Here is a 19,599-nt window from a genome sequence, read left to right on the forward strand (position 1 = left end):
TTATAATTGTCTGGATTCAAGATTAAGTGGGATTTAGAAGAGTGTTATATAAACAGAATGGAGATATTGTTGAGAGAAAAGAAATGGTAAGATTTGGCAACTAAATAGATAAGTGAGGCTTGTGCTTAACTTGAGTTTATTTTTCATTTGTCATATGCATGTTGGATATAGTTATTTGTATGTTTTAGCCTCACCCTTCCCAAATGAAACATGAGTTTCTTGAGGGCAGATTGTGTTTTTGCTTCTCTTTGTATCCCCCAGTCCTTAGCACAATGCCTGGAACATAGTAAGCAAATGAGTGCTTGCTCATTAATTGATTTATGAGGGTAAAGCATTATGGATATCACAGAGGTTGCAAACTGGAAAAATGGCAGTTCCCTTAACAGTAATGGAGAAGTCAGATGATGGGTAAGTTTGGGAGAGAGAGATAACTAATTCTGTTTTGAGCATGTTTATTTTGAGATATCTAGAACATCCAGTTCAAAATATCCAATGATGATGTGGAATTGTAACTCAGGAGACAGACTAGAGTTGGATAGATACATCTGGGAGTCATCTGCATTAACAAATACAATTGAATCCGTGGTAGCTGAAGAGATCACCGATAAGGATAATAATAGATAAGGTTTATATAGTGCTTCAAAGGTTTAAACACACTTTTACATAATCTGTCCCATTTTGTCCTCACAACAACCCTCTGAAGTTGATATTAAATTATCACCATTTTGCAGAAGAAGTTAATAGGATAAAATGGCTCACAAAGAGTCACACAGCTAGTAAATGTCTAAGGACCTAAACTAATCTTTTAAAAATCCAAATACAGGATTCTATTCACTCTATCACCTATATACGTGTGACTTCCTCATCTGTAAAATAATTAATTTTTCCTCTGAGACCTTGACACTTTTGACCACATTCTGTTCTCTGAGTTTTAATGACATTGTTATCTTCATTTTCTTCCTACCTGCCTGACCACTCCAAAGTATTCTTATCTAGTATTTCCCTAAATGCTCTGTCCTGAGGTGTCCTTTCCTTCACACACATACACACACATACACACACACACACACACACACACACACACACACACCACTAGCCTCTCTTCTGAGCTATAATCACACATTACCAACTGTCTTTGGGACATCTCAAATGAATTGTTCCATAGGTATCTTGTATTCAACAGGTGAATGGCACAAAGATGCTCCTCATTTGTACACACTCATCACAGTCCCCATTCCCTTGGGGCCCATGCTGAGTAACTTCCCAGAGTATAGTATAACAAATTTGAATTAAAATTTTAACTATTTTTACCTGCCTAAGACAAACTAATAAAATAATGGGTACTCAATAGCCAAGGAGAATGGCAGTCAGACTCCCTAAGCAAAGAATATTGGGAATAATTGTGCTTTTAGATTCATTTTAAATTAATTTTAGATTAATTTTGCTTTTAGATAAAAAAAAAGACCTTTTTTTCCTTCTCCAGGAATTTAGGAACCTGAAAAAAAAACGTGATAGGTTTGAAGGATGTGGATGGGAATAGCGCAGGGAAAGTTTAGAGAAGAGTAGGAGTAGGTTAAGAAAGAATAATGAAAAGGAAACTGTAGATTACAAAAAAAGAAATACAATGGAGAATAACTACTATATAGCATAGTTTACACTTCTTGATTTGACTACTTACTACCTTGGGTATATCATTCAGATTTTCTGGGCTTTGTTTTACCTAGGAGTAAGTTTTCTTCTAGCTCTATATACTATAAAACCTATATAATAGACCAAACTGCTGAATAAGAAGAGAATTTACTTATATTTTAGCTCTACTGCATATAATTTGTATCATGAAATTTCTTCATACTTTTAAAAAAGATTAGTTCAATGCAGTTTTCAAATGAAAAAAATCAGTTATCAATAGTCATATGAAAAAATGCTCTAAATTCTATTGATTAGAGAAATGCAAATTAAAACAACTCCGAGGTACCACCTCACATCTGTAAGATTAGCTAAAATGATGAAAGAAAAGATAAATGTTGGAGGAGACATGGGAGAACTGGGACACTAAAGTTTTGGAGAGCAATTTGTAATTATGTCCAAAGGGTTGTAAAATTGTGTATATCTTTTGATACATCAATACTTCTATTAGGTATGTATCCCAAAGAGCTCAAAAACAAGGCAAAGGGACCTACATGTACAAAAATGTTTATAGTGGCTCTTTATATAGTGGCAAAGAATTAGAAATTAAGGGGATTCCCATCAATCAGGGAATGGTTGAATAACTTGTATTTGAATGTAACAGAATACTATTTTTCTATAAGAAATGATGAGCAAGTGAGTTTCAGAAAAACTTGGAAAGACTTACATGAATTGATGCTGAGTGAAGTGAGCAGAAACAGGAGAACATTGTGAACAATAACAGCAAGACTGTATGATGATTAACTATCATAAATTTAGTTTTCTCAGCATACAATGATCCAAGGCAATTTTAAAAAGATAGTGATAGAAAATGCCATCCAAATCCAGAAAAAGAACTATAGAAGCTGAATGCAGATTGAAGCATAGTCTTTTCCCTTTTTTTAAAAAAATTGTTTTTTGTTTTTTTTCTTTCTCATGATCTTCACTTTTGTTCTGATTCTCCTTTTACAATGTGGCCGATATGGAAATATGTTTAGCATGATAATACATGTATAATCTATAGGAGATTGCTTTCTATCTTGAAGATGATGGAGAAAAGAAAGAGAGTAAGAAAGTTTTGGAACTTAAAAATTTACAGAAATGAATGTTGAAAATTATCTTTATATGCAATCCAAAAAAATAAAATACTATTAAGTAGAAAAAATAAATCAGGAAAAGAAAATAAATGAAAACTTAAAAATAAAAAGTTAAGTTCAATACTTATACTGCCTACTAAGACTATAGGGGAAAGAATAGATTAAAAGAAAAAAAAGGAAAGGAAAAGTGATGATGCCAAGGATGTAGAATTTAGGAAAAATTTTCTCTTTTGAGCCCCACATGGTAGAAATGGAAAACCAACGAATTTAGGCAATACCATGAATCTGGCCAATGAATCTTCTTATTTGAAACTGACCCTGGAGGTCAAAAGGTATTGACCCTGTTTCTTCACAAATACCATACTCATTCTTTGGAAGTTAAGGATTTTTCAAAAATATGTCCATTGCATCTACCATTTTATTTTATTGAACTCTGTCCATGCATATAACTAAGCAATGAGATATAACTTCCCCAAAATAACGTTCATTATCAACCAAATTTTCAGAAATAGGAATTCTTAGTTCCAATGTTCAGATTTGACTTCATACTGGATCTATATATCATTGATAAGAACACCTCTTCACTCTTCAAATGCCACCCTTCTATCACAGTCTAGTTTATGGCACTTCTTTTCCATGAACTCAACTACTCTCTGCAATGATTCTCTTTCCCTTCCCTGCACTCCTATTGCATGCTGTTAGTTGGTCAATAACATTTATTATGTGCTTATTATAGGTCAGGTTCTGTGCTAAGAGCTGGCGGTTCAAAGAAAAAGAGAAAAGAGTCTCCTCATATTCTTTCTGTGTGTGTCTGTGAGGCAATTGGAGTTAAATGACTTGCTCAGGGTCACACAGCTAGGAAATGCTAAGTGTTTAAGGTCAAATTTGAACTCAGGTCCTTCTGACTCCAGGGCTGGTACTCTATCCCCTATACTATATAGCTGCCTTCTAACTTAAATTCTAATGGGAAAATCATCTCATATATTATCTAAGAGTGCAATTTTGCACTCTTCAATTTGCCATTCATTACCTACTTTACATGGTTCTTTTATTCCTGCCTAATTATAAGATGTTGGGAAGTTTTGGTACCTAAATAAATGCTATAAAGTCTTTGATGAATACTACTACAAATACTCCTCAAACAAAACTACAAAGTCTTTGATGCAATGGTACTCTGAATTTTATATACCTGGTGAATATTTTGTATGATGACTGGCAGAAGCTATATATTGGCATATAATTGACGAATGACTAAATCAGATCTTGAGATGAAGTGTGCCTCTACAAGTTTTTTATCTGCTCGTAATATAATCTAAAAAAGAATTTGGTTAATAATTTTAAAAATAAAGGTAAATATGACACCTGAAATAAAAAGCTCTACCAAATAGGAAAAGTGTGCAAAAACTCAGGATTGTGCTATATAATGGGTATGAGGCAACATAATTAAAAAAAACAAAATCACAATTAGAAGTATCTACACAATCAGTTTAAGATTCTGATTAACTCGTGCCATCTGTTGTTTTTTTTTCATTTTCCCAACATGAGCCTTATATTAATAGTCTTTCCATTTGCTCAGTTCTCTTATTTTTGTAAGCCACATTGCCATGGCCAGTGATTACAATTGGAAACTATAACACAGTAACTATTATTTGAATTGGAGTTCTTTCTCTTTCTTTATGGAGAACCCCCTCTATGTGCTTTATATCTCCACTGTATACATAATGTCTTATTATTGTTAGGGTATAGAACTCACTTATGGGGTGTGGACTTTACAGGAGAAATTTGCTATTTTGTGGTGGTATTAATAAGTCTACCAAACAAACAAACAAAAAATCCCACCCATTTCTTTGACAGTCTAGATTAGTTTGTAACAGAAACTGGAAGAAACCCTGAAAGCATTCGGGGCACAGAGGAGAGCACTATTTAGATTTATGGATTAAAACTACAAAAAGCATTCAACTCCTCATCTACTAGGAGTTGATCTTGTACAGGAATGAGGTATTCAGCCAGTGTGAATTTTATGTGCCATATAATAACAAAAAAATGCAGGCTGTCATATACATGTAATTCATACAAAGAAAAAAATATCTTTTCCAAATTTGTTTTAGAGAGAATGAACTGACAGAAGCATCCTAAAATGCAATCCCAGAATCTAAAAGTTGGAAGAAAGATCAGAAGCTATTTACTTAATCCATATCTGCACTAGAATCCCCTTCTAAACCCAACAAATGGTCTATTGCACTTTATTTGGCAATCTCCAGTGAGGTCGAGCCCACTCCTTCCTGTATGGCCCATTCCACCTTGGGATGATACTTGTGAACCACTTCCTCCTTATATCAAGTCCAACGTCACTTTTCCGTACCTCCCATCTATTTGTTCAACTCATTTTTCAAGGATTACTGAGAGTAGCTAAGCAATTCCACTCGTCATGTCTTTCAGTGCCATAGATTGTAGATTTTCTTGGTCTAAAGATAAATGAATTCATCATGACCATATCATGGTGTCTTATTATGTCCCTATTTATTCTGAGTTTCAAATCTCATTGAACCTCGCTGTTTTCATATGAAAGAACATTTTCTTTGGCAAAGAAAAAAGAGCACAAACTAGAAGTAATAGATAGAGGTTACAAAGAAACAAATTCAGATTTGAGGTAAAGAATAACTTATGAATAATTAGAATTATTCAAAAATGAAATGGTGACCTAAGGAAGCAGTGGCTTCCCCCTTATAAAAAAAATCTTCAAAAAAAAAAGTATGATTATTTGTTGTGCATGTTATTGAGATGGCTTGCAGGTATAGGTTGGACTATATGGTTACTTATGTCCCTTTCAATTCTGAAATTCCATGAAATTCTGTGGATTGTATGTAGATAAGAATTTAGAGTGTCAAGGAACCTTGGAATTCACCTAAAATGAATCTCAGTTTACAGACAAGGAAACTGAGGATTAGAGTAACAGCTGGGCTTCAACCTCTGCATTCTGACTGAAAATTCAGTGTTCTTCCCATTGTGTCATCACTAGCCTGGGCGAGCAAAAGATCTGGCTCAAATTTAGAGCTTTCAATTTTTTCATTCATAATTTACTGCCAGAAAAAGCACATCCCTATACTTCCAAGCTAAACTTCCAAGCCTTAGAGGTCCCTGTCTATTTTTCCATTGCTGCCAAACTTTCTTCTTCCTCTCTTCTCAGCCCAATTATTTTTCCAAGTCTTATAGCTTTAGATCCAACTTCTTCTGTTGTAAAATAGCTAATCTAACAAACTCTTTATGCTAATGGTTGATAAAATAAAGACTTTAGAGCTTGTAGGGATCTTAGAAGCCAACTAGTTCAACTTCTTCTCTTTAGAGAAGAGGAGAATGGGATGAAAAGTGGCATACTTTGACCCACAAATTACATATAACAAAACCAAGATATATACATAGGTACTCTGACTCCAAGGCAACATAAGCTTCTCAGGAACAAATCCCTAGCACTTAGACCATATATAAGCATGCTGATATCAAAACTTATCAAATGAAATATATAGACTACATTACAAGATTGTTATCTTCCAAATTGTTCTTCTGTAAAAGGTTCCTAACCTAAGAAAAAGAGACATAGATTGAATGAGCTTTTATTGTTTTTATTCAGATGTGCAAGAAAGAGATCTGTAAATTCTTAGTTTCAAATAGAGGGGAGAAAATTGGATATCCTAGTTACAAAAAAAGAGAGAAAAAAAGAAACTTTCTGCATGAGGAGCAAAAGATGATCTGTGTTCAAGATATATTCTCTAGAGAAGTCATTTCAATATTGTATATAGCTACTAACTACACAATCAGATACTATCACAATCAGACACTCTCATTTTCCACTTATATCATGTTTTTCCTCACTGTCACCCAGGAGCTCTGGAATCCAGAATTTGTGACGATAAGTTATTTAACATGATATATATAATGAGGATAATAATTTTATCCCAAGGATTTTAAAAGTTAAGTAGACTTAGTTTAATCTCTCCCTATTAATTTTCTTTACCACCTTAAATTTTTGTGAATTAGAATTAGGGGCAGTTACAGTGGGAGCCTGGAGTCAGGAAAACCTGAGTTAAAATTTGACCTCAGACATTTACTTACTAGGCAACCCTGGGCAAGATATTTAGCTTCTGTTTCCTTCTGTGGCTTCATCTATAAAATAAGGATAATAATAGCCCCTAATTCTTAGCATTACTGCAAAAATCAAAAGAGATAATAATTTTAAAGTGCCCTGTAAATGGTAAGCACTGGATAAATCTTAGCTTTTTTTTTCTTTTTTCATGGATTGGGAAATGGATGTTGCTTCCCTTTTCTACTTCAATATTGTTACTATAAGCCTGAAAGCATATTTTGACCCTTCCCTTCAAAGTATACATAACAACTGTATTCAATTTATTTAGCAAAGAAAGAAATGATGCTTCTTTTAATATTTTAATATTTAAGCAGTAGCATGAAAGGCTATATATTTTGGTCACAAATTCCTGGAAAATATGCTATTTTTAACTGCTATAAAGGAACACCCCAGAGGAAAAATGAATTACCAATTTTGGCTTTTGTATAAAAGAGTAGAGAAGAATGCTGAAGACAAAAAACATTGAATAGATCCCAAACTATTTCTGTTTTATTAAATAAATGTGCTACCAAGGATGTTTACAAAGTCAAACATCTTCCAAAAAAATCAACAATGTAAAAATTCAAGAGCCATGACAATATTTTGATGTCTAAAATTTCTGAAGACCCAGCACCAGCATGTATCATGTGACTCTTGCCACAACTTAACATTTTATTGTCAAAAGTTAATGAAGTAAATGGTATGGTGTCAAGGCCTTTTAGGATGCCAGCTAATTATGACTTTCTTCAGCCTGACAGAATGAACATGTATCAGGGAAAGCAGTATGTAGTACCTAAATATAATCCAGTAATTTCATGCCCTACATCTGTAAATCTCCTCAATGTCATCTCTTTGTGCTCAACTCATTTAAGCTGATTTAAATCAAATTATAGTGTAGGGTAACTGATGTAAACTGGAATTTCCTGAGATTATTTTCAGTACCACCAAATACTGAAAGTCTGTACTGTTTTTATTGGTTAATTATAATTGGCAGGTCACTTAGAGGCCTGTAAATCTGGTAAAATCCACTGAAGGATGTAACACAAAAATGTGCTTGTTTTGTGTGTCTCTGGGCCTTAGTCTAACCAAACACATAGTATTGCCCAACACAATGGTGTATGCTTTCAAAATGATTGACTTTTCCAGTGACATTTTTTACAAGATATGTCATTTATAAAATTCAATTTATATACTTATATGTGTATATATAAACACATACATATATTTGTATATATAGGTGTTCCAAAAGTTTTAGTGCTTTTACCACAGCAAACATTTATATAAAATATATATTGTCCTTATAATATATACTTAAGTATGTACAGTATATATGTACAAAATTCTTAAACTTTCACCACAGCAAACTTTTATGTATATATACATTGTCTGCATACATGCATAAGTATAAATATATATGCATATATATATTTATACATATATATAGTGTTCCAAAAGTCTTAGTGCTTTTACCATAGCAAACTTTTAAACAAGTAAATCTGATAAAAATAATACAAAAGTCATCTCTGAATAAATCTGTGTAAAATACAGAAATTAAATTTAAAAGGCTTAATGATATTCAAGATAATTTTTAACAAATATGAAGACATTTTTGCATAAAACCTCAAACCTTAATATTAGATCAAAGAACTCAGTGAACATGCATTTGTTTATAAAGCACTTACTATGTGCCATGCACTTTGATAAGTACTGGGAATAAAATAAAAGAGAAAAACCGTTCCTACTCTCAAGGAGCTCTCATTCCAATGGAGCAGACATTATGTGACTAGATATATTCAAAATACATTCAATAATACGTGAAAGTAGTTAAAAAAAAATTTCTAAAGTATTAGCAGGGACAGCTAGGTGCGGTGGGTAGAGCACCAGCCTGAAGTCAGGAGGACCTGAGTTCAAATCTAACCTCAGACACTTAACACTTCCTAGCTGTGTGACCCTGAACAAGTCACTTAACCCCAACTGCCTAAGCAAAAAAAAAAAAAAAACATTAGCAAAAGTGAGGATAGGAAGTGGAAGAAGTCTTCTGCAGTGGGATTTGGGTCAAAACTGGGAAGAAACTGAGGAAATAAAAGGCAGAGACTTAAGAGAGAAAATGTTACAGACCTGGTAGATTTTCACTACAAAAGTACAAAGAACAGAGTTGATAGAATTAGACATCCAAGTAAGGTTGACCAGTAGAGTTCGATCACCATTTCTGCGCTGGGGAGTGAAGTATAAGAGACTGGAAATGGAGGAAGAGTCCAGGTTATGAAGAGCTTTACATAGCAATCAGAGGACTTTCTGCTTCAACCTAGAGGTAGTGGAGAGCCATTGGAATACACGGAGCAAGAGCATAATACAGTCAAAACCAGTTCTGAGGTAAATATTTATACAACAGAGAAGACAGCATATAACAATCATATTTTAATCAACCTTACAAAAATAAAGCTGAATTTCTTTATATCTCTCATTCAAGATAAATGATTAAACCTATGCCATTGTGCCTTTTCCATTCCAAACAATAGTGTTCTCAGTTCTCAGTTCAAAAAGAAAAGCAAAAAGGAGAGAGGAACAGTTATAAAGAGGCATAATTTGAAAATATTCCATCTTGATCTGAGACTCCAATAATGACTGAGGTATGTCAGAGGGAAGTAAGGTTTTTATAAAATCCCTTCTATTCCGCTTATAACCTGCTTATCTATCATTATAGTCTGACTCATCTTTCATGACAGTCATACCTAGAAGACTTCATTTATCAGGAATTCACCAACATCAATGGAATTCAAAATTCTCTGGGACCAATTTTGGCTCAGACGATTTATTTCATCTGTACTTGCATGAAACATTGATTCAAACAAAGTCATACTATTAAAAAAAAGTTTAACATATGGGGAATTGGAAATTAAAAATATTTCCAAGAATCAAGAAAAGGATGGTTGAAATTTAAACGCCCCTCCCTCTGATTCATCATAGAGTATTTCTTTGTTTCTGCCTCATAAGTCTTCATTATACATGTTAAGGGGAATGGAAATTTAACCTCATAAGTTTTTTTTTAGCTTTTGCAATGCAAAATTTTAATGTAACCATTGTTGCTATAATCAACAAGTCTTTTGTTTATTTTTTCCTCTTAACTATTGAGGCATGAATCTAGGGCAAGGGGTAAGGGGAAAGGGGAAAAATATGGAATACAAGGTTTTACAAAGGTCAGTGTTGAAAAATTATCCATGCATATGTTTTGAAAATAAAAAGCTTTAATAAAAATAGTCCTTCAATGGAATAAAAAAATTATTGAGACATCACAATGTGTTCTTAACACACTGAAAAATAAATATAGCATTCTAACAGATAAAGTTGACTTAAATACAATAAGTTTTGGAAGAAGAAAAAAAAGTAAATGACAGAATCATATATCTCAGATAGAATCTTAAAGGCCAGCTAGACCAGTCCCTTCATTTCATAAAAGTGGAAACTAAATCCAAAAAGGTTAAGTAAGGTACCCAATTTAAACTTGAATCCTGTGACATCAGATCAAAAGTTTCTTTCATCAAAATATTTAGGTCTTTAGATTTAACCTTGTTCAACTCTACTATTTCTTTTCATTTACACAAGAATATTTCTGCCACTTTTATGCATTCACATCTCTTTGCTAATTTTCTCATTTTCTAGGCAAACCACCTGACTAGCTTCCCATTAAAATTTATTGATGGCGGAAGTTTGGTTTCTGCTTTGAAGCAAGCTAACTGAATTTACCATAAAGTTTATTATCACCATTATCACATTTCCATCATGGTGATCCATCCTCACTGTCAAGACTTAATATTTACCAAGCACCTACATGTCTAGCCTTGTATTTGACCAAATAATTTGGTGTTCTTAATTGTAAAATGACATATGTTAAGTCTGCCCAGAATTGAATCACAATTGAGTGATTATCCCAAGTTACTTCATTAAAGAAAGAGCCCAAGTAATGATGTTTAGCACTAAAGCACTTCCCAGGAGAGAAGTCTAGGGAGCTATTCTTCCGCATAACGATACAAGGTATTATATTTTGCCAATATATCATTGATATCAGTTCCCCCATCATCATGGTCATCATGGTTGATGTGGGTGTTCTCATATCTTGAAAGGCAGAAACTTTCATGTTTGTCTTTGTGTTTCTAGCACCAACCATAGTATATATTAAATGGCTAATAAACAATATTACTAGTCAATTAATGTATTAATCAATCAAAAAGTATTTATTCCTTAACTATGTACCAAGCAGTATACTAAGGTATAGGGAACACAAATATAAAAAGAAAAGTCTTTGTCCTCAAACATGGATGTAGTCTTATCAACTTTTTATAGAAGGACTCCATCCTAAAGCCATCAATTTTCCTGGATCAACTTTTTGTTTTGTTTTGTTTGTTTTGTTTTGCTTGTTTTGTTTTGCTTTCCTTTGTTTTGTTTTTAACAGCTGTGCAAAATAACAACAAAATTTCCTATTGAATCCATTCAGTTCAAAGGTCTTGACATATTTGAGGTCTCAATTCTAACATTCTTGCTTTTTTTTTAATCCAAAAGAATCTCAAAGGTTGTTGACACTTCCTAGACCTAAAAAAGAAAGGGAACCAATATATTCTGCTTGACCTTTGAATATTTCTCTCCATTTCCTCTGTTACTTTTTAATGTTTTTTGGAAATTCAACTGCTTCTTTAAATTATTTTTAATTTTATTCATTTGTTTTTACTTTCAAAGAATGTTCCAAAGAAAAACATAACCAAAGGTCACATGAAGGCTTTCAGACTATTGTCTGAAAGGGATGTTTCCAATCTCTCTTTTTTGAATTATACTGGATTTGTGTCATTACTGAAATGGAATCCTTACAGTAGCTGAAGTCTTAAATGTATAATGATCACTATTTTCAAATTGAATTGTAGACAAAATTTCATTCCAATGACCAAGAAAATATTCATAAAGATATCAACCAAGAAGCTAAGTGGTAATTAAGAAAAGAGTCATTTTTCACAAAAGTTGTTCCAAGCAATCACTGAAAATTAAGTACCTATTTCGACCCTGTTGGGCATTCCTATGCAATACTAAAATAAACACTTTGGAACACTAAAAAAACTGACTCATTTTACTTTTTTTTTAATGAATTTACCAGGGATTTTTTTGGCATTGGGGTATCTTTTGAAATTAGCTAATTTAGTTTAAAAATCACTCCAACAAGTTTTTAAATATTTTAATTTCTATACTCCCTAGCTAATTGGGATACAAGGTATTATTAAATTTTCTAAATAATGAAATTTAATGGAAAGAAAAATATTTCAACTAAATATCATTGATATGGTAAAATGTCAATTAAATTATAACCTTTTATACCAGAGTCTTAAATGGTAAGTTGTATGATAATGCCTCATCAGGCCTTATCCTTGGATATTTCAAATAGGTATAAGACTGCTCATATCATCAGTTAGTTAACAAAAAATACAGAATCTAAGATAATAAATGCGACCTCCCTATAGTGACTTTGAGGTAAGGATCACTGTTGCTTCTCCCTCCCCTAATCACATCCTTTTACATACCCCAGCCTCTCTGAAACTAATGTGCAACTAAACCAAAAGACGGTTATTAGAGCTTAATGACTTGTGAGAGAAATAAGGCCAGAGTAGCTAAGTTTTTATATGGCTTTGTCAAGAGCCAATGCCATTATTAAATTAAAACAAATTTTATAACTCTTTTTGCTTCTGACAACATTTACCAAGAACCTTAGATTGTTATCTTACCTGAATTCTTATTGGTTTTGTTCTGTCGACTCTTGACTTGTTCAGTCCACAATGTGGGATAACGAGAAGCAATATCTAGGAAATTAAGCATAATAAGATGAAAATGACATATTTTAAATGCAGCAAGTAGGCATTGCTTCAGTTTATGTCCTAAGAGTTAAATATCAATGTAGAAAATAGAGATATTTTAAATTCTTTTGTAATTGCTAAAGTGATTGCACATGCATAAAAAATAAATGATTAAAAAGGAGAAATAATTGAAATTGAAATAATTCATCTTGTACTTAGCATCATATCTATTTCTTGTTCTTTCTTCATGCAACTGCAAGTCTCTGAATAGCAGTGTGCTCCACTTTGAGACAAAACCCTGATCATACAAAACAAATCTATTGGTAAGAGGAGCTGTCTACATCCCCAACAGTTTTCATTGTCAAAAGGATCATTGTAGTTTCCTTAAATTAAAGCAGTCTTTGCATATTTAAAGTAAAATTTGACTTAAAAAATAAGATTATAAGACCACTCAAACTATGTCACATTTGCAATAATTACCATTGAATAAATTGTTCTTTAAATAGAACTACCTGGTAACTTGATCATAAATTACAAATAGAGAAGTGCCAAAATAAAACTCCATTAGTGAGAAGGGATAAGAAATTATGATTATAATGACTACTTATAAAAAGATGAAATATGTTCAGGAAATATGGCAAGAATTATGGTTTGTTTTTAAAACATAAATATATTAATTATTAAAAGGCAAGTTGAAGCCAAAATGCAACTTTCTAATTCATAAACTTTAGCCAAAGGCTGCCTTCATCATTTGTCTTAAAAGTTTAATAAAAGTGAATTTAGTTTTCTTCTGTATGAAAGCATTCAGACCAAATGTTTCCAACAGCCAATACTGAAAGTCACTTGGCCCTCATCATATGGAAAAATGACAGAACTTCCATCATAAAATTGGCAAATGGCCAATATAATCTCTAGAATTAGTAGGGCTTGGGCTAAGATTTAATTTTCTCAATTCCCATGATTTTGCCCACTCTAACTCTCCACTGTTCTGCTTCTGTCCCACCTTCATACTATTAAATACTCACTATCTGATATCTTCTGACTATTTCTAAAATATACTTACCCTCTTCATCACCTTGAGGCTGAGTCTCCAATGCAGGAGCTGAGGCATCATCTGAATTCAGAATGGAAAAGATTTGCAAGGAGACTACAATTATGAGAGTAAGTTAAATAAGTGTGCATATATGATTAATGCTAATGATCTGTTCATAGCCCCCAAAGGTTAACAAAAACAACATATTACACACTTTACTTCAGTTTTTAAAAAAAAACACACTTTTACAAAGTTTTCCCTGAAGCTGTGGTTTCATATAATAAGGACAGTAAATCAGCATGTTAATTGACCACTGATTTGAAATGTTTCCTACTCTCAAAGAAGTAGGGACTGGGGGGAGGGGGATTGAATACTGGATTTTGATTTTGATCAAGAACTAGTATTTAAAGAGGATAAAAATATGGAGATATAATTAAAAGAAAGGCTAGCAAAAGAGAAGACAATGCAAGATAGAAGATTTAGTTAATTGAATGCAACAGAAAGCTTTAAATAAAAGATTGAGCTATTTGATGCAAGACAATATATTTGATACTCTCACTGTTTTCATAAGTGAAAAATACAGATTAAAGAGCTATTAAGTGAATTACTGTTGTACCAGATTATTATCCATACTTAGTTTTTCTACCTATTATTCACTATAAAATAGATTACAAAAGTGTTATTGTTGGAGTTTTTTTTAGTAGTGGGGGCAAATCGTTTGCTTTAGGTGGCTGTTTCTTTTATTAACTAATTAAATGAAAGATTGGAGATCAAAGGAATAAAATTATGATCTTTCAAATATATGTGTATATTTTAAACCAATCCAGATCTTAAAACTGAATTGTACATCATAGTTCTATATGAGATATATATATATATTTTAGTGGTATGAATTACACTACAATAAGTCACTGTTTCTTTTGAAAGTTTTTCTTCAAGAGGACCCAGACATCATTTGTTTCACCTTCTTTTAAGGATTGGAGTTCAAGAGAGAAAAAACATATTTTTTATAAAGAGAAGACATTTAAAAGTGATATAGAGTGAGTTCAATTAAACAAGTTTCTTTCTCTTTTTGCTGTAAGCTAAAAGTGAAGTCAGCAAATTTTTGGGTTTTTTCCCCCAAAGGGCACAAGCAAAAAAAAAATTCAAGACAAGTCAGGATTGCAATTGCAATTGAAACTACAGCAATGCAGTCCTTGAGAGAACATAGATTGATGGTAGTGTGTCCCTCTGCCTTTTCCATATTACCCACTAGTGACAAACTAAGTTCAGTTCTTTATTTTATATTATTTTTTTTCTTCTTCCCAAGTCATCCTCTCTTTGGTAGCCTATTCTCTCACTCTGCATTTGAAATCTCTCTTCTTTTTAGGATCAGTTATATATATATATATAGTATCTTAACAAAAATGATTTGGAAAAAGAATGAAAAATATCTGAAAAATGAAAACATATAAGATTCAAATGTCTGGCACCCCATGTTCTGTTGTTCCTCTGCTCTATGTGGGTCTCTCCTAGAATTAGAAGTGATCTCAGAAAAAGGAATTTGTTCCTTTTTCAATATGACTCTGTATGCAAGTGTTTTAATCTGCCACTACATTCACATAGCATTTGAATTAATATTTGCTCAGGAAGATGAAGAAGATAATTAAAAAACATCCACTACATTGGGTTGAGGAGTCTCCCATATTCTTAATGAGTTAGCCATGACACCAAGAGATTTAGCTTTCTGAAACAAAATCTTCATTTTGTATCTTCTCTGCTCTAGATCTTTCCATGATTCAAACAAATACTTTAGAGAACTACCAAAATATTAGGATCAGTCATCTGATCCAACTTAAATCCAAACAAGGATTCCCCTCTTCAACACATCTGATAAAGAGTCATTTAATCTTTGTTTGAATTGAAGAGATCACTACTGCTTCCCTCAGACACCCAATCAGTTTTGGATAACTAAATGTTTGAAACATTTTCTTACATCCAACCTCTGCCTACCTTTTTGTCAATTTTACCTATTGCTTCTAGTTATTTTCTCATGCTAACTTTCAACCTTAGTTATAGAATGTCATATCTGGAAGGTACCTTAGCCATCATTTAGTTCAAATCTCTCATGTTATTGATGAGGAAACAGAAGTCCAGAAACAGGAAATGCAGAGAGTCATGCATCTAGTTAGTAGTAGGAAAACTAGGAATAGAATCCAGGTCTTTAGATCACCAGTTTAATGTTACAGAATGTTAAATATATCTTAAAGTTCAATAGATCTTAGATCTAGAGCTGGAAATGATTTCAAAAACCATTTAGTATAGCCCCCTCATTTTAGAGATAAGGAAACATAAGTTGATGGTAGTAAAGGGACTTATGCTAAACTACATAGAAAATAAATATCTTCAGAGCAGGGATTCAAATCTAGCTTTCATAACTCCAAGTCTAATGGCCCATGTTGCCTCCCAGGAATGCTATATATCCTCAGCGACTAATCAAATCATACACACTGGAAAAACAAATTGGATGAACAATGCATATTGCCCAGATTATTATAATGAACTAATTAAATTAATCTATTAATATGTTTACCTTGAATAAATAGTATAGATGCTGGGCCTGGAACAGAGTAGAAGGGATTGGATTGGATATATATATATATAAAAATAAATATAAATAAATATATGTATATATGTACATACATAGACACACACATACACTCATACATATTGATAGGCAAGAGATATGTTGTTCATTGACTTGCATGGCAAAATCTGAGCAATAGACATTCTTCATTCATGTTTGTTTGTTTGTTTTCCTATGTGAATGGTTAAACCAAATTGTTTTGAATGGTTATGGAATTATTCTAAGAATATTTGTCCTAAAAATAATTTAGTGCAAAGTGAATTTACCTAAAATAATTTCTCAGCCTATGTGGAAACCTAAAATAGAGTTTATGTTAATTATAGGGCTGGTTTAATAACTGAGATTTTAAAAGAACTCATTAAGTATCAGGGTAGGGAAAGGAGAGGTGAAGTAAAGGGTCAGAATATGGCTAAAGAAAGAAAGAAAAACAGAGAAAAAATGAAAAGCATTAGCAGGGTATGCTATGCCCAGCTAATGTAATTATAGGTGAACAGAATGGTAAAAAGTAAAAGGATAAATCATTTATACTGACTCCATTTTTATCAGTCACTGGCAAGAAAAGTGTGTTGCATATGGGAAAAATTATTTCTCAGCACGTTTGGCCTCAGAGAGTCGTTTGGAAATGAACCAGTCATCTAAACATAAGTGAAATTAACAAAGCCTGACACCTACCATTGGCTCAATTCACACCTGTTTAAAGTGGAATTAGATAAAATAAAGACTTTAAAACATACATGTATTGAATTAAATGTTATTTGCTTAGTGGATGCAAGTTTATTTGAAATTTTAAATGGGTTTCTGTGCTACCATGTAATACATCGACCTAGCAGGATATTTTTAATCAAGTGTAACACCTTTTGTCATAAACTGAGTGTGAATGGAAAAACTCAGAAAGCTTGTCCAATTTCATACAGAAAAACAACAACAACATATATAGCAAGATTTGAAAGATAATCAGAGAGAAAGAAGAAAGAACAACATTGTTATACTCAGCATTTATGCATTTAATCCTATAACTTGAACACTCTGAGATAAATAATTTAAGGGATTATAGAGGAGAGGCAAAGAGGCTGTTTTGTTCCATTAATTAATTATTCCTCATTCTGAGGCTGGATTTAAATGTCAATATGTTTTTTAAATTGATCAAGATGTAGAGAGAAAAGAAAAGGAGAGTCTTGATATAATGCTGGCTGATAATTATGTACAGAAGATTTTAGTTCTGAGAGTAAATGAAGAATTAATACTAGTCTAGCTATATAATATAAAACTGATTTGTGTTATGTAATGTAGGCTCTTTCATGTTGTCAGAAGGAAATGGAGAAACTGTCCTCATCTACACAAATTCAGTAGATAAAAATATCCTAAGATAATGGTAAGGGACCATTATTTTTCAATAAAAGTTCAGCATTTGGCCTAAATATCACAGAATCCCTTGAGGTCATCAGGCACATCTACCACTTATACAAGAACCTTCTTTGCCTGAAGATCATTAGTGACAGGAACTCAAAATCTCCTAATAAAGCCTGCCCTATTTGGGGACAGCTCTAATGTTAATTAGATAATTAATATTAATTAATTTACCTAATATTAGGTATCTGTTCCATGTGGGCCTTAATTTTCCTCTTTGCAAGTATTATTCATCACTCCTAGTTCCTTCCAATATCTTAATATAATAATTATCTTTACTTTGCCTTTTCCATTTTCTCTCCCCCAAATCTCTCCTGCAAGGTAAACATTCTTATTTGCTTGAGTGAACTCATTATTCTAGTTGGCATCCTATGGACATTCTACCCCTTAGTAATGTCTTTATGAAAATGTGCCAAGAGCTAAACATAACCCTACCAAAATGTACAACTATGACACCTTATGTATAGCAGGACTAATATCTTCAGTACCCGTATTTACCTTTCTTAAAGCAACCTAAGTTCACTGTGGCTCTGAGGAGCTATGATATACTGTTGACTCACATTCAGCTTACTCACTGGAACCCTCGGGTATTTTACATAAAAAAACTACTGTCTAAGTATATATTTAGTTAATGACTAAGTGAATTCTCTTTCTTTCACTCAAGATTTCTGTTTATTTTTCTCTTTACCAGGAAGCTAAGTTGCATAGCAGATACAGTGTTGGGACTTAAGTCAGGATGATCTAAATTTAAATCTAGCCTCCAACACTTAATAGCTAGCTGTGTGACTCTGGGTTACTTAACCTCTAACTCTGTTTCCTCAACTGTAAAATTGGGATCATAATAACATCCACAATCCCAAGATTGTTCTGAGGACTAAAAGATATAATAATTATATAGCACTTAACACTTAAGTGTTAAGTGCTGAGGTAATAATTAATGAGATAATAAATAATGAGATAATAATTATATAGCACTTAACACTTAATATTCGGCATATAACAGGGACTTAATGAATGCCTGTTTCCTTTCCTCCTTGACTCTATGAATACCAGGTTTGCTGACTCTTATCTTGCAACCTAACATTCTTTTTCATTGCAGATATTCCTATTCCTTATTTTTATAAGAATTTTTGTATTAAACACATAACAAAATAGATATCTATTTTTTTCAATAATTTGTATACATTCTATGTATAAAGTAAGGGAAAAGAGGTTTGAAACAGCCAGATGGTATAGTGGATAGTTAACTAGATTAAATATAGAAGACCAGAATTCAAGAGGTATCTCTAGTTCCCCAATGATCCTGGGTAAATTACTTAACTTCTCAGTGTTACCCCCAAATTGTAAAGCAGATCTGCTTTGACAGAAGGAGTTTTTTCATCATAAATCCCCACTGTAGGTTATTGATCTATAATGGTGTCAAACTTAGAGAAACAGGAATCACCAAACCATATGTAAGGATTCTAAGGGGTTGTATATTGACTTAATTTTAAAATGCAATGATATATTCTTTGATTCAGCAATGTCTCTACTGGATTTGTATCCCAAAGAAATCATGAGAAAAGGAAAAGGATCCACATGTGCAAAGATGTTTATAGCAGTCCTTTTTATAGTGGCAAGGAACTAGAAACTGAGTGAATGCCAATCTGTTGGGATATGGTTGAATAATTTACACTATATAAATGTAATGGAATCTTATTGTTCTATAAGAAATGTTCAGCAGACTAATTTCAGAAAGACTTGGAAAGACTTACATGAACTGATGCTAAGTGAACAGAACCACGAGAAGACGGTACATAGTAACAACAAGATTATGTGAT

The 19,599-nt window shown here is 32.6% G+C and overlaps 1 protein-coding gene across 5 annotated transcripts in view; it reads right to left on the minus strand.

Moving 5' to 3' along the window:
• SMOC2 (SPARC related modular calcium binding 2) overlaps window positions 1-19,599 on the minus strand; it is a 257,220-nt gene that overhangs the window by 114,565 nt on the left and 123,056 nt on the right. For 2 of the 5 annotated variants that reach the window (XM_031937465.1, XM_031937463.1), the window contains exons 6-7: window positions 13,777-13,860; window positions 12,645-12,719 (exon numbers count right to left, since the gene is read on the minus strand). In XM_031937465.1, the coding sequence (XP_031793325.1) occupies window positions 12,645-12,719; window positions 13,777-13,860 (159 nt within the window). Of the gene's footprint in view, window positions 1-12,644; window positions 12,720-13,776; window positions 13,861-16,318; window positions 16,346-19,599 lie in introns of all 5 variants that reach the window. The other 3 variants (XM_023503329.2, XM_023503328.2, XM_031937464.1) reach the window with 2 other exon arrangements.

This window comes from Sarcophilus harrisii, chromosome 4 (assembly GCF_902635505.1).
Source record: "Sarcophilus harrisii chromosome 4, mSarHar1.11, whole genome shotgun sequence".
NCBI lineage: Eukaryota > Metazoa > Chordata > Mammalia > Dasyuromorphia > Dasyuridae > Sarcophilus > Sarcophilus harrisii.